The sequence below is a fragment of the Thamnophis elegans genome, chromosome 6, assembly GCF_009769535.1.
Source record: "Thamnophis elegans isolate rThaEle1 chromosome 6, rThaEle1.pri, whole genome shotgun sequence".
Lineage (NCBI taxonomy): Eukaryota > Metazoa > Chordata > Lepidosauria > Squamata > Colubridae > Thamnophis > Thamnophis elegans.
The window spans coordinates 54,280,552-54,302,345 of record NC_045546.1 but is presented as its reverse complement, the minus strand read 5'-3'; the positions used below and the strand labels follow the sequence as shown (position 1 = coordinate 54,302,345).

General features: G+C 38.7%; 1 protein-coding gene across 5 annotated transcripts in view; it reads left to right on the top strand.

Annotated features, from left to right (window-relative positions):
- The window catches only part of BRWD1 (bromodomain and WD repeat domain containing 1), a 92,671-nt gene that overhangs the window by 11,952 nt on the left and 58,925 nt on the right, over nucleotides 1-21,794 (top strand). For 4 of the 5 annotated variants that reach the window (XM_032219206.1, XM_032219207.1, XM_032219204.1 and 1 more), the window contains 11 exons: nucleotides 119-340; nucleotides 1,396-1,496; nucleotides 1,782-1,852; nucleotides 2,540-2,640; nucleotides 11,160-11,200; nucleotides 12,084-12,182; nucleotides 12,798-12,951; nucleotides 13,650-13,784; nucleotides 15,919-16,047; nucleotides 16,855-17,080; nucleotides 18,442-18,627. In XM_032219206.1, coding sequence (XP_032075097.1) covers nucleotides 119-340; nucleotides 1,396-1,496; nucleotides 1,782-1,852; nucleotides 2,540-2,640; nucleotides 11,160-11,200; nucleotides 12,084-12,182; nucleotides 12,798-12,951; nucleotides 13,650-13,784; nucleotides 15,919-16,047; nucleotides 16,855-17,080; nucleotides 18,442-18,627 — 1,465 coding nt within the window. The remainder of the gene's footprint in view (nucleotides 1-118; nucleotides 341-1,395; nucleotides 1,497-1,781; nucleotides 1,853-2,539; nucleotides 2,641-11,159; nucleotides 11,201-12,083; nucleotides 12,183-12,797; nucleotides 12,952-13,649; nucleotides 13,785-15,918; nucleotides 16,048-16,854; nucleotides 17,081-18,441; nucleotides 18,628-21,794) is intronic. The other variant, XM_032219205.1, reaches the window with a different exon arrangement.

Here is a 21,794-nt window from a genome sequence, read left to right as displayed (position 1 = left end):
AGATGTAGAATATTACAAATTGTTATATTAAACTGCATTTGAGAATCTATATATACTCCTGTAACACATGTAAATTTAAATGATGATTAGATGCTAATTAACTTTTGTTTTTATTCAGGGATCAGATGACTGCTTGGTAAAAATTTGGTGCACACATAATGGTCGGTTATTAGCTACCCTAAGAGGCCATTCAGCAGAGATCTCTGATATGGCTGTGAACTTTGAGAACACAATGATTGCAGCTGGTAGTTGTGATAAAATTATCAGAGTTTGGTGTCTTAGAACATGTGCCCCAATTGCTGTTTTGCAAGGTCACACAGGATCAATTACATCTTTACAAGTAAATTCTTATTTATTTATATATGCTTGTTAATGCATGTTGACAAACTATTTTTAAAATTGCTTTTTATACCATAGTACATTTTGGGATCTTTACTTTGTGGGTTTCTAAATTGGTAATTATCAGAAAGTTGCAGTTGTATAATTAATAATCTGTGAAAATGATGTGATTCCTTGTTACATGTTTAATTTGATTGAGGTCATAGTATTTGCAAATTTCTAAAATAACATTTATAGACTACCAAATCCATTAAAGTAAGACAGAAAATTTGGTCTAATGGTTAAAATATCAGGTTAGAGAGCAGGCGACCGTATGTTCTGGTGTCGTCATGTCCAGTCACTCATTCAACCCAATTCATCTGACAAGATGGTTGTTGGGGAGAAAATAGGAGGAGGATTAGGTATGTTTGCTGCCCAGTTTGGAACATCTGAATTGGCTGATTTTCTCCTAAACATTTTGCATTATTTATTTGAATAAAAATCTGCTTATTGAAAATGCTGGTGATAAAATTCTATTCTCTTACTGCACCTCTATTGTGATACCTCAGATATGCTCTAGAATATTTGATTCTCTAAATAGTTTTTGAGAGTCTTCATAGGATAAGAAGGAAACCATTTCCTAGTCCCCAGCTAGGTTGGTAAAAATCATTGTATCATTAGAAATTAAACATTGATTTCACTCTGTTAGATAAGAACATGTAGCATAGTTTTGGACAAATGAAGCAGCTACAGTGTTACAGACTGTCATGAGATAGAACTTCAAATTTAATTATCTAGTATTATACAAAACTAAAATCAGAATGTGAAAGCCTCGACAGTTGTATACTGAACATATTTTATTTGTAAATCACATTTGCTGTAGTGTGTTAATAAATTATATCACTTGGTGCTATATTTTATTTTTACTTTTGATTGTTTTTAGAGATAGTGTGCAAACTATATTTAGTTAAGGAATTAATCATGGAAATTTTTACATTGAAAGAAATGCTGGGATTTCTAGCATTTATTCAAAACTGTCTGTCTATTTATAACACACTATAACTGGTTATTTTACAGTTCAGCCCGTTAGTCAAAGGTTCAATAAGATACATGGCGTCCACAGGTGTAGATGGAACAGTATGCTTTTGGCAGTGGGATACCATATCCATGAAATTTAAGTATGTATCTTTCTATGTTACTGATTAATTTTTTTTTGATAAATAGTATGTTTAGTTTGTCAGAGTTATTTTTACATTTCAATAAGAAAATGATTTTTTATTACAGAGTATAAAAAAAGAATCTTATTGCTACTAAAGGAAGTAAAGAAAAGCTATTTTCTTTGTAATATGGAGATGTCCAAATACATTGGAAATAGGAATTTATTTTTTTGAGCTGTTAATATAAAATCTCCATACTATTAATAGTGCTACATACATACAAGTTAACTCTTATTGTCTTTGAAGTAACAGGCCATTGAAATTCACAGAAAAACCTAGACCTGGAGTTCAGATGCTTTGTTCTTCTTTTAGCGTTGGTAAGTATGTGATATACTAAAGCCGAATGTGTTTGTACTATTTATTTGTATTTGTATTTATTAGGATTTATAGGCCGCCCTTTTCCCTGAGGGGACTCAGGGCGGCTTACAATCATTAGGGAGGGGGTGCAATTCAAAAATAAACAGTATGTGAACAAAGTAAAATAATAAAAACACAACTTGCATTCAACACTCAACACTGAGTGTTGAGTGGGGCAAATTAGAAGCTTATCCCCAGGCCTGTTGGGATAGCCAGGTCTTGAGGGCTGTACTAGTCACTTTTATACTTACCCAACCTCAGAGAAAACATACGTATGTATGTATGTACGTACGTACATACATACATAATTATTTTCTGTCCCCAAATCAGGTACTATGTTTCTTTGTGTTGAAATAAAATTGTTTGAACTCAGTAGACGTCTGTGTAGGTATACGCAGAATTGGACAATGAATAATCCAAATCTTCTTAGACTAATTGACAAGTTTTTCACTGAAGACTTTAAAAAATATTTCCAGAAATAGGATTAGATACAATTCAAGATAGCTTAAGAGAACCTATTACAATCAGGACAAATTGGTTAACGAACCTATCAACTTCTTTAGAAATAATCCAATTTATTCTGGTTCCAGTCCATCGTTTACATTTGTTTCCTTTCATTGTTTTAAGCAATTTCTAATTTTTTTTAGGTGGAATGTTTTTAGTAACTGGAAGTACTGACCATGTTATCAGAATATATTATTTCGGTTCTGAAACTCCTGAAAAAATTGCAGAACTAGAGAGCCATGCTGTAAGTAATGTAATATTAAATTTGCCATAAATTCACATTTTAATAGAAAACATTTTATCTCACAATTCAGGTTGAAGTAATTGGTATAATTAGATGTAGAACAAGTAGGATTTATTTATTTCTTATAAAGAAGTTTAACCATGCATTCACGATCATAATGTCCTTAACTTGAAAATAGTCTATGGTTAATAGGACTTGCTTTCATATAGACAACAGAATGGGACGTAGAGGAGATCTCAAGTGTTAAGGGGTTAAGAATTGTATTTGCATCGCTTTGGGTTTGGAGTTTAATTACTGTTAAGGGCAACTGAACCACAAAATGCTGCACTTTGTACTGTTTGAAAGTAGAAGTCAGCTTAGCTTTTTTAGAAAAAATAAATTTGTGATAAGATGTAATAATACAGCAAATGCTAGCTAGCTAATATTAGAGACCATTGCTGTTGGGTGGCCAATATGTTTCAATAATAATAATAATAACAACAACAACAACAACTCCGCCGTTGCCGATCCCAAGCCCGGATGAGAAAGGAGGAGGGTTGGGGTCAGGTTGGCATCTGGTCCCGTAAAAAAACCCCACCAACCCATACAATATGGTGAAAAAAACAAATAAGAATTCCATACCGCATCGGTCGTCGCGCGGGTTAACAAGGGCCGCGGCGGATGTTGGGGTCCCTGGACATCCGTCGACAAGTGGGCTACAAGTGGACCAGCCAACAAAACGACAAAAATATAGTGCAGATGAAAACCGTGCCATAATGGCCTGTTACTACAACTCAGAGCCAGAAAAAAGAGGCTATTTAAAGCGAATGTATGAATTATGGAAACAACAATATCCAGATTCAAATGTTAGTGAACAATGACTAGCAGATCAAAGGCGATTTATTATACGGAATAAAGTGTTTAGTGAAGTTGAACATGAGGAAATTCAGGCAAATTGCAAAACCCAAAAAACAATATCACAAGCGGAAATAACTGATATTCAAGACACAACTAAAGACATTATAGTAGAACTCCCAGAAGAAGCTCTCGGGGAGGAAATAACATCACCACCACTAGAACCAGTTATCACTGAACCAACTGATGAACTAACTCAAAAACAAAAAGAATTGAAGGATAAGATCATGGAGCATTTTCTGCTTAATGAGGAAAGGCAACGTTTACCATCACTAAAAACTGTGCCTAAGAAAAGTTTGGCCCCTATCATGAAAATGGTTAATGCAGTGTTTTCAACAATTGAACCGGGATCCATCTTGGAAACAAACCAGTTAATGTACAGCGCAGCTGTAGTAGTCACTAATGAACTAGGCATTGAAATTAAAGTACCTAGTCACACAACAGAAAAAGCATCAAAGCCAAAGTGGAAAATCCGTTTAGAACAAAAAATCAAAAAATTAAGGGCAGATGCTAGTAACTTAAAGAACATGCATGAGCAACGGCTCAAAAACAACAAAATCATAGATCGGCTAATCAGAAGATATAGATTGGATACAAGAAACATCAATGAAGCTGTAGAGATTGTAAAACAGCAGATAACAGCAACAGCTAGAAAAATTGAAAGATATGAGGCACGAATCATCCAATATAAACAAAATCAGCAATTTCGATCAGACCAACGGCGTTTTTATCAAAGTCTTAATGTGAATGGTGACACCAAAAGTGAAAAACCAGAAAAGCAGGCCACAGTTGAATTCTGGAAAGAATTGTGGGAAAATGCAAAGGACTACAACAAGGAAGTAAAATGGATACATGACTTTGAGAAAAGCATTGGCAACAAAAAATGCAAGTATTAGAAATAACAACTGAGATGGTCAAAAATCGAGTTAAAAAGGTAAAGAATTGGACATCACCTGGAAAGGACCAATTACATGGTTTCTGGCTCAAATATCTGACCAGTTTACATGCAATATTGGCCAGGCAACTGAATGAAATTTTACAAAAGGGCCAAATTGATGAATGGTTGACAACTGGAAAAACATACTTGATTCAGAAAGATCCAACTAAAGGAACAACACCTGAAAACTATAGACCAATAACATGCTTACCAACAACCTTCAAATTACTCACAGGCATTATTGCAGATAACATGATGGATTATTTGGAAACAAACAACATCTTGCCAGTAGAGCAAAAAGGCAACAAAAGAAGGAGCAGGGGCACAAAAGATCAGCTTCTAATTGATAAAATGATATTAGAAAATTGTAAGAACAGAAAAACGAACTTGAATATGGTCTGGATTGATTACAAAAAGGCATTTGACTCACTGCCACATAGTTGGATCATAAAATGTTTAGAAACAACTGGCATTAGCAAAAATATTACATCCTTTACTGAAAAGGCGATGAAACAATGGAGAACTGAGTTGGCAGTAGGGAATGAGATCTACGGAATGGTTAATTGCGGCTTTTGCACGCTTCTGATGGGCCGCTCATGTTTGTAGCCGAATGAGAAGAAAGACACCGGACAAATCCTTCTTGTGATGAAGCTTGGCCCCGAGCGATGCCCGGGGGGCTTTTTTATTAGTTCCAAACAAAGAGAAGGTGTATACAAATTACATCAAAAGGCACATGACTAAATAATCCAATAATAATAATGCAGCGTGGCAAAAGGCTTCGTCTCTGGGCAAAAGAGGAGAGGTGGATCAAAAGGGGGGCTGCCTCGTCTGGGCCGGAGAAGAAAGATAGTTGAGAAGGGAGGGAGGTGAAGGAATAGGGAGGGGGGAGTGGAGGAAGGCGAACAGCTCGCATTCCTGCATCTCTTTGAAGTGCTAACTGCTAGATAGAAGCTGGTACAGAGGAACACGCTAATTAATAGGAAAACTTACATATTGCTAACAAGAATGTTTTTGTTCATATCATGGTAGCATCCATCTCTGGGCCTGTGTTTACAGGCATTCATAACCGCCCTATACACAGAACTGGTAATGGATCTCAACAGTTAATATCAAGCGAGGAATTTTCCAGGGTGATTCACTTTCACCTCTTGTCTTCATCATTGCAATGATCCCACTATCAGTAATCTTAAAAAAAATGAAATTAGGCTACCAAACAGCCAAAGAAGCTGAAAAAATTTCGCATTTACTATATATGGATGATTTGAAACTCTATGGAAAGTCAGAAATAGAAATCCAATCATTGACAAACACAGTCCGAGTATTCAGCACCGATATTTCAATGCAGTTTGGCATGGAAAAATGTGCCACTGTATCCATAAAAAGGGGCAAAATCACTGCATGTGAGGGAATTGAAATGCCCAATGGCCAATTAATTAAATGCAAAGAAAATGAAGCCTACAAATACTTAGGCATTCTGCAGTTGGATAACATCAAGCATGGAGAAGTAAAAACTATTGTCAGGCGAGACTACACCAACAGAGTAAGGAAAATTTTGAAATCTAAATTGAATGGTGGAAATACAATCAAGGTCATAAATACCTGGGCAATACCAGTTATAAGATACACAGCTGGTATAGTTAACTGGACACAAGCTGATTTGGACCTTTTGGACCGAAAAACCAGGAAACTAATGACAATGCACTACAGTTTACATCCACGTGGTGATACTGATAGACTATATCTGCCCCGAAAATCAGGGGGCAGAGGATTATTACAAGTGAAGCAAACAGTTGAAGAAGAAAAACATGCACTGGCTGATTATTTAAAAGAAAGTCAAGAACATCTATTAATTGAAGTAAAGAACAAAAATCTACTGAAGGCCCAACAGACGAAACAAGAATACAGAAAAGATGTGATAAAATCAAGAATGGAGAGTTGGCAGAACAAAGCACTGCATGGCCAATTTCTGGAAAAAATAAAAGATAAAGTGGACAGTGAACAAACCTGGTTATGGTTAACAACAGGTACATTAAAGAAAGAAACAGAGTCACTAATCCTGGCTGCGCAAGAACAAGCTATCCGCACAAATGCCATTAAGGCCAAAATCGAAAAATCCTCTGATGATGCCAAATGCAGACTTTGCAAAGAAGCTGACAAAACTGTTGATCACATACTAGCTGCTGTAAAAAAATCGCGCAGACTGATTATAAATTGCGGCACAATTCAGTAGCACAAATGATCCATTGGAATTTGTGCAAAAATTATAATATTAAAACAGCAACAAACTGGTGGGAACATCAGCCTGAAAAAGTCACCGAAAATCAGATGGTCAAGATCTTGTGGGATTTCCGTATACAAACTGACAAAATACTGGTGCATAATACACCAGACATCACACTGGTTGAGAAAAATAAGGTCACAATCATAGACATCGCAATACCAGGTGATAGCAGGGTCGCCGAGAAGGAACATGAAAAAATCGCAAGATACCAGGACTTAAAAATTGAAATTCAATGACTATGGCACAAACCAGCAGTGATAATTCCAGTGGTAATTGGGACACTGGGTGCTATTCCAAAAGCACTGGAATTACATTTAAAACAGTTAAAAATTGACAAAATCACCATCAGTCAAATGCAAAAAGCCGCACTGCTTGGATCTGCACGCATATTACGAAAATACGTTACGACGTCCTAGGCCCCTGGGTGGGGCCCGACTAAACCAATGCCAAATCCGGCGAAACAACTGGCCGCTGTGATACAATTGTATAATAATAATAATAATAATATCATCATCATCATCATCATCATCGACAGTTTGTACCTGCCAAGAAAAATAGGGGGCAGAGGACTATTGCAAATCCATCAAACTGTAGAAGGAGAAAACAAAGTTTGAATGCTTCTGTGAACTAGAGCAGTGGTCCCCAACCCCCGGTCCGCGGACCGGTGCCGGGCCGTGGAGTACCTGGCACCGGGCCGCGCAGTGGCCGGGGGCCATGCAACGGCCGACTCTTCACTCATGCAGCGCCGTCGCCGGAGGGGGGGAGCTGCGCGGAAGCACAGGAGCAAGTGAGGCGAGGAGGAAGAATCCCCCGCTACTACACCACCTCCGCCCCCTCCCCGAGTCAGCCGTCCCCTCAGTGAACGCCTCCGCCTCTTTCTCCTTTCTCGCCTCAGTCGGCTCGCCTGGAAGCGAGGCGAGGAGGGGGCGGACCATGTGCTGGAAGCGGAGCCCTTGGAGGCCACTCTCTTTCTTTTTTCGGTCTCGGGAGCCTCGGGCGCCTCTCGGCTCTCCGCAGGGCCTTCCCTCCGCCGAGGGCGCCGGTGGCAGGCGGGGCTGGACGGCGTCCTTCCCCCTCTCGCCGCTTCCCCCGCCACAACACGCCCCTTCTTCTCCGCGAGGAGTTTCTGCCTCGTCGCCTCCCTCTCCCTCCCTCCCTCTCCCCGGGCTTCCACGCCGCCTCCTGTTAAGTTTCATCAGCGGAGACTTTGCTCGGCTCTCTCCCGTGGAAATTAAAGGGAAGTAGCGTCAACACGACCAAGTTGGTGCGGGCGACGAGATAATGTGCTTTTATACCCATAAATCCGAGTTCCCTTCGGTTTCCTCCACTGTGGGCTGTCCTTGAATATATATATACACTTTTTGCAGTTCAAGACCTCCCCCCCCCCCGCCCAATCTGTAATATATTTCTATCTTTTGTATATTTTGTACATGCTGATATGTTGCATATGTTGCAACCCTTTTTGCAGCCCACGAGAATGCCTGGTTCTGAGCCTCAAAAAACGAGAGTTCTCTTAAGGCTGCAAAAAAGGAATATACTTTGGTCCTTGAAGCGCTTTTCCTGTTATTTGGACATTATATATATACGTACGTACATACGTACGGTATGTATATATGCATGTATGTATGTATGTATGTATGGTATGTATGTATGTATGTATGTATGTATGTATGTATGTATGTATGTATGTATATATATATATATATATATATATATATATATATATATATATATATATATATATATATATATATATATATGTCTGTAGTCCATAATATAGTGATGATTTAAAAAAAAATTAGTTGAGCACATGGAATCTTTTTTCTTTTAGTATATTTTGGAGGTGGGGGCTCACTTTGTTATTTAAGATAGTATCTCCTTTTATATATGGTAGTGAAGATACCTAATACTCCCACCCCCTATTTCCCCCACGACAACCTTGTGAGGTGGGGGGGCTTAGATAGAGTGAATGGGCTTAATACTGTATTCTTTTTACATTGCTATCCTCTGGCTTATTTAATTTTGCCCTTGCTCTTTTTATCTTTGACCTTGATTAATTCAGCTGTTTATTCCTTAAAATCTACATACAAAATGGAAGGTGGGATATGATTCAGGTGTTGAATTGGGAAGGTGGATTTAAAAAGTATGTTTGTATTCCCCCATTTTCGCCCCCCCACCCCTGCGCGCGCTCAGCGGGCCACGGTAAAATTATCAAAGGCTGACTGGTCCGCGGCGATAAAAAGGTTGGGGACCACTGAACTAGAGTACAGAAAAATTGCTACAGGCTGTGAAAACGGAGAACAGTATAAAAATAACAGAAACAAAGGCAGAATATAAGGAAAAACAACTGGATGACAGATTAAATAGAAAACCAACGCTTTCCATGGACAGCACTTGAAAAACATTGAAGGTAAATGTGACTACAACTTCACATGGACATGGCTTAAGATGGGAACCATCAAGAAAGAAACGGAAGGTTTAATACTGGCTGCTCAAGCACTACAAACTAATACCATGAAAACAAAGATACAAAAATCAACTGGTAATCCAAACTGCTAACTTTGCAACAACAAAGTTGAAACTGTTTCACATTTAATATGTGAATGCAGAATTTTGAATTTTAATTTTAATGGATTTGTATGCCGCCCAATCGCGAAGGACTCCGGGCGGCTCACATAAAAAACAGTTAAAAATACTAGAAAATTTAAAATACAAACAAAGAGGTTAAAAGAACACAACATATATTCAGTTCTTAGTAGGGCTGGAACTCAGTCGAGGATCAACAGGCCCAGGCCTGCCGGAACAGCCAGGTCTTAGTAGACTTTCAGAAGGCCGAGAGAGTGGGGAGAGTCCGGATCTCAGGGGGTAGATCATTCCATAGGGCCGGGGCAGCTACAGAGAAGGCTCTCCCCCGCGGGGCCGCCAGTCAACATTGTGTAGTTGACGGCACCCGGAGAAGGCCCACCCTGTGAGATCTTAGCGGACGCTGGGAGGTATGTGGCAGGAGGCGGTCACGGAGATATCCAGGTCCTAAGCCATGTAGGGCTTTAAAAGTAATAACCAGCACCTTGAAGCGTGTTCGGAGACCAATAGAGATCCAGTGCAGCTCGCGGAGGATAGGTGACACATAGGTGTACCTCGATACACCCAGTATCGCTCACGCGGCTGCATTCTGGACCAACTGTAGTTTCTGAACACTTTTCAGGGGCCGCCCCATGTAGAGAGCATTGCAGTAGTCGAGTCTTGAGGTGACGAGGGCACGAGTGATCATTTGGAGTGCCTCCCGGTCCAGATAGGGCCGCAACTGGTGCACCAGGTGGACCTGGGCAAAAGCTCCCCTGGTCACAGCCGACAAATGATGTTCTAGTGTCAGCTGTGGATCCAGGAGAACACCCAAGTTGCGGGCCCTCTCTGAGGGGTGTAAAATTTCACCCCCCAGGTTTAGAGATGGAATATCTGGACTTTCTTTGGGGGGGCAACATCCAAAGCCACTCGGCCTTGTCGGGGTTGAGTGCAAGCTTGTTCAATCCCATCCAGACCCTAACAGCTTCCAGGCACTGGCACATCACTTTCACCGCTTCACTGAGTTGGCATGGGGCGGACAGATACAGCTGGGTATCATCCGCATACTGATGGTATTTAATCCCGTGCAGAGCAGCTTCATTCATAATTATTAAACTTGTATGCTGTCCAACTTTCAAGACCTAAGGGTGGTTATTGAGGATCTGATTGCTCTTGCAGTTTCAAAAGCCTTCTCACAAACAAGATATTTATACTGGGATTGCTGCTGAAGCAAAACTTACATGTTTTTGTGTTCTATAGGGAGGCCCTTGAAACAGATAATGGAGTGGGATTTTGATTTAGCCTCTTGCTCCTGGCTAAATAGAAAGCATTTGGTTCAAAGTCTGGTGTTTGGAACTCCCCCCTTCCCCCCCGCAATATTTGGTTTAAAGTTGTCAAGGAAAGATATAGTACAGATTAGCCATTGCAGGGGAAAAGTAGATAGTATGATGTCTAACCAAGGAACTCAAGGTGACAGTGAAAATGGCCACTGGATCTAAGCTTTTTGCTTTCAAAGCCTGGTCAGTTGTTTGTGATTTCATGCAAAATTTGAAGATTTCCAAAGCATATTTAATTCCTTCTGATGAAGCTCACAATATGCTGAATTCTATCTTTTTTTTTATCAAAAAATTGTTAGTTTCATATTCATATTCAATATATTATGAATCTAAGAGAGTGAAAAATAAATAAATAATACCTGGACACTAATTCAGTTTTGTTACTATATATGGACAATCCTGTTATCACCATGATCTTACTTTGCTTTCATTAAATAAAAGTAGGACTATTTCCAAATTTGAACACATGTTGCCTGAATTTTATTTTAACACATGTTTCTTGTTTCAGGACAAAGTTGACAGTATTCAGTTTTCAAACAGAGATGACAGGTATTTTTTATAAAGATTGTTTTGTTAAATAAATTATGCCAAAGTAAGCTAGCATTGTTTTGACATTCATAGAAGATATAAGTTCTCTATGGATTTTTTTTTTTTTGGGGGGGGGGGGAACGGACAGAAAGTAGCATATAGATTAAATACAATGATTATGAGTATTCATCCAGAAAACAAGTTTGATATTCATATGACTCAGAATTGAATTATAATTTATTGAATATTTTGCTGAAATAACTTGTAGTTTGGGAGAAGCAACTTTTATTGAAGACAGACGGTTATTCATTTATAGTAGTAAGATCTATCAAAGAAACTTATCCATTTACATACACACACACACACACACACACACTGTATGTACCTTCACAATGGGAGTTTTGGACAACCTAGTTTTAGAAGATATTGTGCTTATTGTAGAAGAAGGTACAGGAATGAGATGCCCATATGCTTGGATCTCACATAGCAAGTATTGTACTTTAATGTGTGTATGGGTTTATTTGTCCCTTTCTGTCTTCAGAGTTGCAGCTGCCAACCTGTGAACAGCATAGAAATAAATATATTGAGAGAGAAACAAATAATGGCTCAGGAGATTATCTACTCTTTACTGATATAGGAATATGTAGACTGGGGTTCAGAGCATTTGTTACAATAGACAAATTGTTAGTAGGCCCTTACTATATGATTTGGTGAGCTGTAAATATATAACAAAGATCTCTGTTCTTAATAAACATTTAAATATCATATTTTGTGGGAGGTATTGCTCTAATTACATTTTATATATGCGATAGCATGGATTCAGCATTTCAGAAAGATGCTATTTAAAATATGAACGAATGATTTCTATTTTGTATGTCACATACTCTTTTACATTTACGTTAAGGTTCATAAGTGGCAGCAGAGATGGAACAGCCCGAATCTGGCGATTTCAGCAAGCAGAGTGGAAGAGCATTTTGTTGGATATGGCTGACAAATTACCAAGGTAGTCATACCTTATTTGTGAATAGTATCAGCATTAAATTAATTTGAAAAACATTGCACTATGTAATTTGCAGGAACCTTCTAAATATTTGGGGAAAATGCTTTTTTTTAAAGGATATAGTTTGGTGGAAGGGTTAAGGTCAGTTTACTTTAAAATAACTGGGTTAATATAGTTTGGTATTTGTAGAAAAGTTTGGTATGCCCCTTTTTGTAAACATATTCCCAATGTAGAGTGATTTCTATATTAATATTTTAAACTTTCTTTGTCATATTTATAGCTCATCACAATTGTACATTGACTCTTTACATAGCTCACAAACATAAAAATAAAATATTTTTATAGAATAAAACCAACAACCAAAATAGATAAACTTGTTAGGTTAGTGCTCCAGAAAAACTCCAATTTAAGAAATTTCAAGAAGGTGACCACAGTTGGGGCCAAGTACAACTCTAGTGGGAGGCCATTGTAGATTGCTGGGCCAACAATAGAGGAACAATACTTCTGGGCCTTGGCCCTCAGTAGGAGACAATCAGCCTGTTTCTCCCAGCACGAATTAAATAGCATATTTGAAATGCAGAATACTGTATTTAAATGTTTACTTGAATTCATTCAAAGCAGCGACCTGTGTTCAGAGGAGGATAAATTTATGAAACCCAAAGTGACTATGATAGCTTGGAGTCGAAACGATAATGTAGTGGTTACTGCTGTGAACAATCATCTGCTCAAAGTGTGGAATTCTATTTCTGGGCAGCTTTTACATGATCTCAAAGTAAGTAAAAATTTCTGTTTCCTATATTTTTTCCTTGGATGAAATATTAGATATATTTTCTTAAAATATGATATATTTCTAGGACACTGTGTTAAGAAAGCTGAAACAAACATGAATAATTAAGTGGCTGGTAGTGAATGGCACTAGAAATGAGACTAGAAATGATAGCACCAAATTGAAGTTAATATTAACCTTTGTTTAAAGAAAAACGCAGCAAAAATGAGATATGGCTTTATTAAATAAAATAACAAAATGCTTACTTGAAGGTAAGGAAAGCCAACATTTGGACAATTTTGGAACCTTTTATTTACACTTTAATATGTAACAGAGCAAAATTTCAATGATGGTTTATCCCTATGCCTCAGAAAGATGGGGTTTTCAGAATCTTTTTGGATATTAAATTTGGATAAATGGATAAATAAATTGTCTTGAGATTCTCAGACATCCAGGACATGGGTGTCCCAAAGGTGCTTTTTCAAAAGGCAAAAGAAGAAGTCAGAACTAAAGCATCTTGGATCAGAAATGAAACGTCTTCAAGAAAAAACAAAGACAGTCTAGTTGCCTTTTGAAAAAAGCACCTTTGAGATAATCATGACCTGGTTGACTGAGAATCCATAGATATTTATTTGCAATTTAACAATTAATAATGAAAAATCCACTTTTCTCTATGACTAATATATTAATTTCTATTCAAAAAGGGACATGCAGATGAAGTGTTTGTTTTGGAGCCCCATCCATTTGATTCCAGGATTATGTTGTCTGCAGGCCATGATGGCAATATCTTTATCTGGGATATAGAAAAAGGCATTCAAATGAAACATTATTTTAATATGGTAAATATTATTTCTAAAAGTATTGTTTTAGCAAGGCATGCATTTTTTAAAATTACTACCTTCAGCTTTATTGCCACTTAAATAATTATTTCTTAAAAACACCAGGCAGCTAATTTAATCTAGGAAGGAGGATTTTTGAAAAGACTATAGTGTTCTCAATTCCAGTAGGAAATGTAAAATTTTTGTTTAAAAAAGTTTAATCTTATAATTCACTTTGGCAATTCAATTTCCCAATTTTATTTCTAAGTGCACATCAGATTTAAAGTATTAATAATTTAATCAATAATAATTGCCAGTTGTATAGACTTGCAATGACTAATTATTAAAAAGTCAAAGTTTATTATTCTAGACCAGGGGTGTCAAACTCGATTTCATTGAGGGCCGCATCAGGTTTGTATTTGACCTTGGGAGACCGGGTGGCCGTGGCCGGGATGGCATCACCAGCTCAGTGTCATCATGTCAGGAGTACCTGTGGTGGCCCAAGTGGGGCCGGGGGGGGAATCCATTGTCTCCAGCAGAGGAAGACGAAATCAGGGAGAGGGCCAAACCTTTGTCCTCCAGAGGAGCCTCGCCATCCCTCTCAGGAGGACCCCCGGATGGAAGTGCAGACTGTCCAGAGCCCGAGGCAGCAGAGAGCAAATGGCTAGCCCAGCCCTCAAATTCCCAGGGCACTGGGGTCCCAAAGCCCATCCCATCCCATTTCCCTGAAGGTGTGCCAGGTTGTGCTTACCACCTCCATGAGGCTCCTGCTGCTGTGCTCACTCTCCTTGGTCAGGTTGATCATGGTGTGTGCAGGAGGACAAGGTATGTGGGTCAGAGGAAGGCCCATACCCTCTCCACACGAGGAGACATGGCTTTGCAACCAAAGCATTTTTAGTGATAGATGGGAAACTACCAGTAGAGGTCAAGAGGAGGAAACAAGTTTTCAGCTGCCAAGGCCTCCACCAGCACATTGCCAACCGCCACCAGGTAGTAGATCACTGCCCAGTCAGCCTGGGCCAGGCCAAGGCACCGCAGGACTGTCCTTTGCTGCTCCCAGGGTGGCCTCGCAGGCAAGATCTAAGTACCCTGTGGGCTGAATCCAGCCCGCGAGCCTTGTGTTTGACACCCTTGTTCTAGCCTGAGGAGTTATTTATCTGATAAAAGTTTTATTCCAGGACCACAAATACTTTAAAAAACCAATTCTCATCATGTTGTTGTTCAGTCGCTAAGCAGTGTCTGACTCTTTGCCGCCCCATGAATCACAGCCAGTCTTCCCCTGTCTTTTACTGACTCCTGAAGTTATTCTCACTTTGACGTTAGTCCTAATTAAACTAAAGGGCAGTAAAGTGTATATATGCCAGTATAAATTAATATTATAATTCATATCTACTCTCCCTTTTCTTTATCTGAGGATTCCTGTAAGAAAGAAAATACTGTTCTTGCTAGTGGTATGGTTACATTTAAAAGATTTTTGAAATTAGACTGCAATGAAATTTAAGCCTAAGGCCAAAGTTATCCTAGCTGTGCTCTAATGGAACACCATGTTGAAGAATGATTGTGGCTCTATTATGAAATGCACAATTGGCATATAAAAGAATGGCATTTTTAATTTTTTTATTTGCCCAATTTCTATGGCTGCCCATCTCATTTAATGACTCTGGGCTACCATAGGTCTGATATGTTCAAATGAATCTTTACATTTGTTGTTTTTCAATTTAATCACTCAATGTTTGAGCAGGAAATAGGATTCTCTTTATATAAGTTATAATAGTGGTTCAGATACCAATACCTTCTTAGCATTCATTCTTAATTATTCATTTTTAAAATACTTTTAAATTATTCATTCTTAGCATTTGTAATTGAACCGTACACATGATACATTTATATTGTCTGGCTGTGGCATAGTAAACAAAGCTGAAGTGGCCCAATTAGACAATTGTAATTAGCCAATATATCCTTCAACTTGACTTGCCATCCATTATTTTTAAGTAATTTGACTGATTTCTTTTTACTAATCTTAGCTGCTTGCTGAGATGCACATTTTGTGCTAATGGGGCAAAGGTCGTTAGTTACAGATGGATAAGACTTCATCTGAAAAGCTATAAGCTTTTATAACTTATAGAGGGAAGTTTTTATTTTTATTTTTATTTAGATTGAAGGTCAAGGACATGGCGCTGTGTTTGACTGCAAATTTTCATCAGATGGCCAGCATTTTACCTGTACAGATTCTCATGGACATCTCTTGATATTTGGGTTTGGTTGTAACAAATCATATGAAAAGGTATTCTTACAGCTTAATTTTTTTAGCTGTTAAAATATATAATGTTCTAAGCTCACCAATCTTGTCATATATTCATTTATTTCATGTGCATACATTCAGCAAAAGCTGAATTGGTAATTAGACTGTAGTTTAATTTGTAGTCTGTAGAGGGATGGAGAAATGAACAACATTGCCTTTAAAAAAATAAGAACGAACGTCCATCACTGCAAGTAGTTGCCTTCTCTAGTCTCAAAGATGGGCTTTCTTTTGTTTCTAAATGATAGAAATTATTGAGATTGTTGCTAAACTATTAATCCTTTGTGTTAATATTTAAATACAAAAATTTAATTTATGAAAAGTAACAATTTCACCAATTTCCCTTTGTGTATAATACAGACAATTCAGCTATATTTTGAGTAAACACAGATTAAACATTTCTTATGCTTAGATGCCCAGTCTGTTGTTTTGCAAAACAAAATCTTTACCTTGAAAATCTCAAATATTACACCAAAGAGTGAAGAAAAAATTAGACTGGAATTATAGTAAAATATTGCCGTTTTTGGAAATTGATTTAAGAGAACATAGAGAAGCATCTTTTGCAAAAGGAATAGCTAAAAAAATACTTTGTATTAGTGATTGAACTAGATCAAAATAAGTCTTATGAAAACAATGTGCTTCTTAGGAAACCAGTGATTGAAATTTGTTAAATATTTCTGATAAGATAAATTATAGTTTTCATGAAGCTTACCTTTTTCGTTTTTACTGTAACATATCTAGTTTAGATATAGTTAATAAAGTTAATTATATATAAGCTTCATTGTTTTCTAGATTCCTGATCAGATGTTCTTCCACACTGACTATCGACCACTGATTCGAGATTCTAACAATTATGTCCTAGATGAACAGACACAACAGGCACCCCACCTCATGCCTCCTCCATTCTTGGTAGATGTAGATGGAAATCCCCACCCAACAAAGTACCAGCGATTGGTACCAGGAAGAGAGAATTGTGCAGATGAACATCTGATTCCTCAACTGGGCTATATAGCAACAAGTACGAAAGGAATATTTAAATCTATGGCAAAAATCTTATCTTTGGAATTGATGAAACCTGATAAAAATGTTATGTAAATATATTGTTTTCAAAATGTACTTGTATTACATTCACGATATTCAAGCTATAAAATATTAATGCTTTAATTAGATTAGAGTTGGTACCAATATTCATAATATTCACTAATATTACTGAGACAGTCTTGGAATTTTCAACAAAAATGCTATTGTAATACATTCTGATCTATGTTTTATATCCTCAAGATGAATATAGGTTTCCCCAGAATTCAGAACTCCCTTATACATACAGCAGTATGCAAAATCTTTTCTTTTTAAGTTTCAGTTGTGAAACTGAAATATGAAATATGCCATTTTAACTGGCCAGACTGCTATTTAAAGATTCCAGTGGTGCTCCAACCTTGAAAACAGATGCCACAAAATTTTAACTTGAAACATTTTGCACACTGCATATCCATCGTTCTGTCTCCTTTGCTGGATTTATAGTTAAGGCTTTAAAAAAGTTACTTGAAAAAGTACATCTCAAGAGAACATTTAGTTCTCACATTAATGAAATTATAATCATTCACATTTGCTTTTACATTAAAAACTATTTCTTCCATTGATGTGCCTTTGGAAGAAGGGTCTTTTAACAATGTTTTTTTAGCTATTGTCTTTGTAGTAATATTTGCCTGCTTACATCTTGACAAAAATGAAGAATATTACTCTTAGACAAGAGGGCAACTTAATCATTTTGCATTTTAGCAAAAAGGAAAGTTCTGTCCCAAAGATACTTCTAAAGTACAGTTGCCAAGGTGCATTATACTTAGCTGTACTTGTTGAGGTTATGGAGAATCGTATACCTCCAGATATTATATATCTGATACATGTCATTCTAATGTAATAATTTGTTCAGGATGTTTTAATTTGAAATTTTATATTGAATAGGAAATTGGGCTTCTCTGTTCTTTGAAGAAGAATGCATCTTCTTTCAGGTTTTTTGGAATTTTTGCATATCATTTGAATGTCCCAGTTCTGAAGAAGCTTCTTGGATAAGAAGCAAAATGTTTTCAAGAAAAAAAAGGAAGTCCTGTTAAAAAAGTACCTCATGACCTGGTTGATTGAAAATCTTCATAATATCCATTTGAATGTTATTAGAATTTTGTGTGGTCCTAATGTATAAAGGAAGTATGGTTGTAAGTGAACCCATAGTATCGACATTTGATGTGTGTTCAAAAAATCAAGAGTATATTCTTTTCTCAAGAGTATAAATGAACCCTTTTAATTACATGAGTGTGCAATACTATTGGCAGGTTTTATTGAAAATTCTTTCATACTGAAATATTTCCATTTAACTTTTGCAAGGTGACGGAGAGGTTATAGAGCAAGTAATAGGACAACAGACTGCTGAGCAGGATGAACAGAATCTGGAGCCCAGCATACTTGATGGCATGATTAGACAGCTACAACAATTGCAGGATCAAAGAATTGGCATAGACCAGGATATTGTTTCAGCTAATCCACACTATGGACAAGAAACACCTAGAAGAGGTTGGTAGTTTAGAATGAAGTTAATTTTTGCTGTTTCTTAGGTTTTTAAATATTTGCTAGTATTTTGAATATTTATTTCTGTTGTTAACTGCCAGCTTTTTGTATGTCTGTGGTGGTGCAGTGGTTAGAATGCAGTATTGCAAGTTAACTGCCCACAGCTAGGAGTTTGATTCTGACTGGCTCAAGGTTGACTTAACCTGAGGTTGGTAAAATGAGGATCCAGATTGTTAGGGGCAATATGCTGACATTTGTAAACCATTCAGAGAGTACAGTAAAGCACTGTGGAGTGATATATAAGTCTAAGTGCTATAATGGTAATACTAGGCTGCAGTAATCTTGAGAAATTTCTGGGGGTTAACAACAGAAGTTGGGGCACAGTTTGCATTCTGAAAATCTAAGGCTTTTAGAATGTTGTAGATTCTTAAAAGTACATAATTTACATAGTGTGCTAAAGAATGTTTTTTTTCTTTTTATGAGGGAAAACTGTTCCAGTCTTAAAGCATAGCTCAGATTTAGGGAGGAATGTTAATGCCAGTATATTTAGCGGAAGTATATTATATTTGAGTGGGGATATTTCACAATTAAAACACTTTGTTTCTTGGGGGACATGATTGTTGGATTCACTATACAATGTATTTCTTTTTGCCTCCTGATCTTTGGGTTTATTTTTTATTTTAAATACTTTTATTTGAAATACTCCTAAAATGTTAAGATTCATCTTCTTTTAAATTTTATTTATAGATATTCTCTTAAGACTTTATTATTTCCTAATCCAAATAACTGGACTACATACTCATTCATGCAATATTTTGTCATATAATTTTAACATTTCTGTTGTAACTACTACAGTAGTTAATAATCTTTTATATATTCTGTGATGTGATTTTTACTCCCAGTACTTTATATTTATTTCCATATTGTTCTTTAGATGTTCTATCTGCATGGTCTGAATCTTTGTTCCAAAGTCTTAGCTCAATGCTAAGCTAATTATAATATGGGGAAAATACATAATACAAGTTAAAAAATCATCCATATTTTAAAAAATGCATTTTGGAGTTGAGTTCATGGTTCTTAATTCTTTTCAAATGTTCAGATACTATTACTTGTTCAATTGAAAAAAAAGATTAGCTATTTGGCCATTCTAATTAATACCATATAAAATGTTGTATCTTGTTTAGATGAGGCACTGCAGTGTTTGGAGGGTTATATTTGGTTATCCAGAACAATTGCTAATACATGAATTCTGAATGGATCAGCTACCTGTAATTAATTCCTCTCTAGAATAAGAGGTTTAGAGGTTTTATTTGCATTTGTAGGCCGCCCTTTTCCCTGAGGGGACTCAGGGCGGCTCACAGAAAACCAGGGAAAGGGGAAATACAACATTGAGACAACAACACATAATAAAATAATGAGCAACATGCATACAACATTCGGGCGGGGTAGAAATCCTTATCCCCAGGCCTGACGGGCGAGCCAGTTCTTCAAGGCAGTGCGGAAGGCCTGGACGGTGGAGAGGGTACGAATCTCCACGGGGAGCTCGTTCCAAAGGGTCGGGGCTACTGCTGAGAAGGCCCTCCTCCTTGTGGTTGCCAGCCGACACTGGCTGGCCGATGGAATGCGGAGGAGGCCTAATCTATGGGATCTTATAGGTCGTAGGGAGGTAATTGGCAGAAGGCGGTCTCTCAAGTATCCAGATCCACTGCCATGTAGGGCTTTATGGGTGATCAATAGCACCTTGAAGCGCATCCGGAGATCGACAGGTAGCCAGCGCAACTCGCGGAGGATAGGTGTAATGCGGGTGAATCGGGGTGCACCCGCAATCACTCGCGCGGCCGCGTTCTGTACTAGCTGAAGTCGCCGGATGCTCCTCAAGGGCAGCCCCATGTAGAGCACGTTGCAGTATTCCAGCCTAGAGGTCACAAGGGCCCGAGTGACTGTTGTGAGGGCCTCCCGGTTCAGGTAGGGTCGCAACTGGCGCACCAGGCGTACCTGGGCGAATGCCCCCCTGGTCACAGCCGCTATATGATGGTCGAATGACAGCTGTGGATCCAGGAGGACTCCCAAGTTGCGGACCCTCTCTGAGGGGTGTAAAATTTGACCCCCCAGCCTGAGTGTTGGATTATTGGCCAAATCTTTGGGAGGAAAACACAACAGCCACTCGGTCTTTTCCGGGTTGAGCACAAGCTTGTTAATCCTCATCCAGTCCATGACGGCTTCAAGCCCCCGGTCCATCACGTCAACCGCTTCATTGATTTGGCACGGGGCGGACAGATACAATTGAGTATCGTCCGCATATTGATGGTATCTGATCCCGTGCCTACGGATGATCTCTCCCAGCGGTTTCATGTAGATGTTAAATAGTAGGGGGGATAAGACCGAACCCTGCGGCACCCCATATTTTAGGGGCCTTGGGGACGATCTCTGCCCTCCCACTAACACCGACTGCGACCTGTCCGAGAGGTAGGAGGAGAACCACCGTAACACGGTGCCCCCCACTCCCACCTCCCGCAGTCGTCGCAGAAGGATACCATGGTCGATGGTATCGAAAGCCGCTGAGAGGTCAAGGAGGACCAGGATGGAGGGATGTCCTTCATCTCTGGCTCTCCAAAGATCATCCATCAATGCGACCAAAGCGGTTTCCGTGCTGTAACCGGGTCTGAAGCCTGACTGGAAGGGGTCTAGATAGTCTGCTTCCTCCAAGGACCGTTGGAGCTGGAAGGCCACCACCTTCTCAACAACCTTCCCCAGAAAGGGGAGGTTGGAGACCGGGCGATAGTTGTTAAGGACAGCTGGATCCAAGGATGGTTTCTTCAGGAGGGGTCTCACCACCGCCGCTTTCAGTGCGGCGGGGAAGTTCCCCTCCCGAAGGGAGGCGGTTACAACCGCCTGGATCCAGCCTCGTGTCACCTCACTGCAGTTAGAAACCAGCCATGAGGGACACGGATCCAGGACACAGGTGGAGGAACTCACAGCTCTCATGGCCTTGTCCACATCCCCGGGGGTAACCTCCTGAAACTCAACCCAGAGCTGTTCTACTTGGTCCCCCTGTGCCTCGGCTGGAACTGCAGGTGTGGAGTCCAAGTCCGTCCGAAACCGAGCAATTTTGTCCGCTAAGAATTGGGCATATTCTTCAGCTCTGCCCTGCAAGGGTTCCCCCGTCTCCCTTT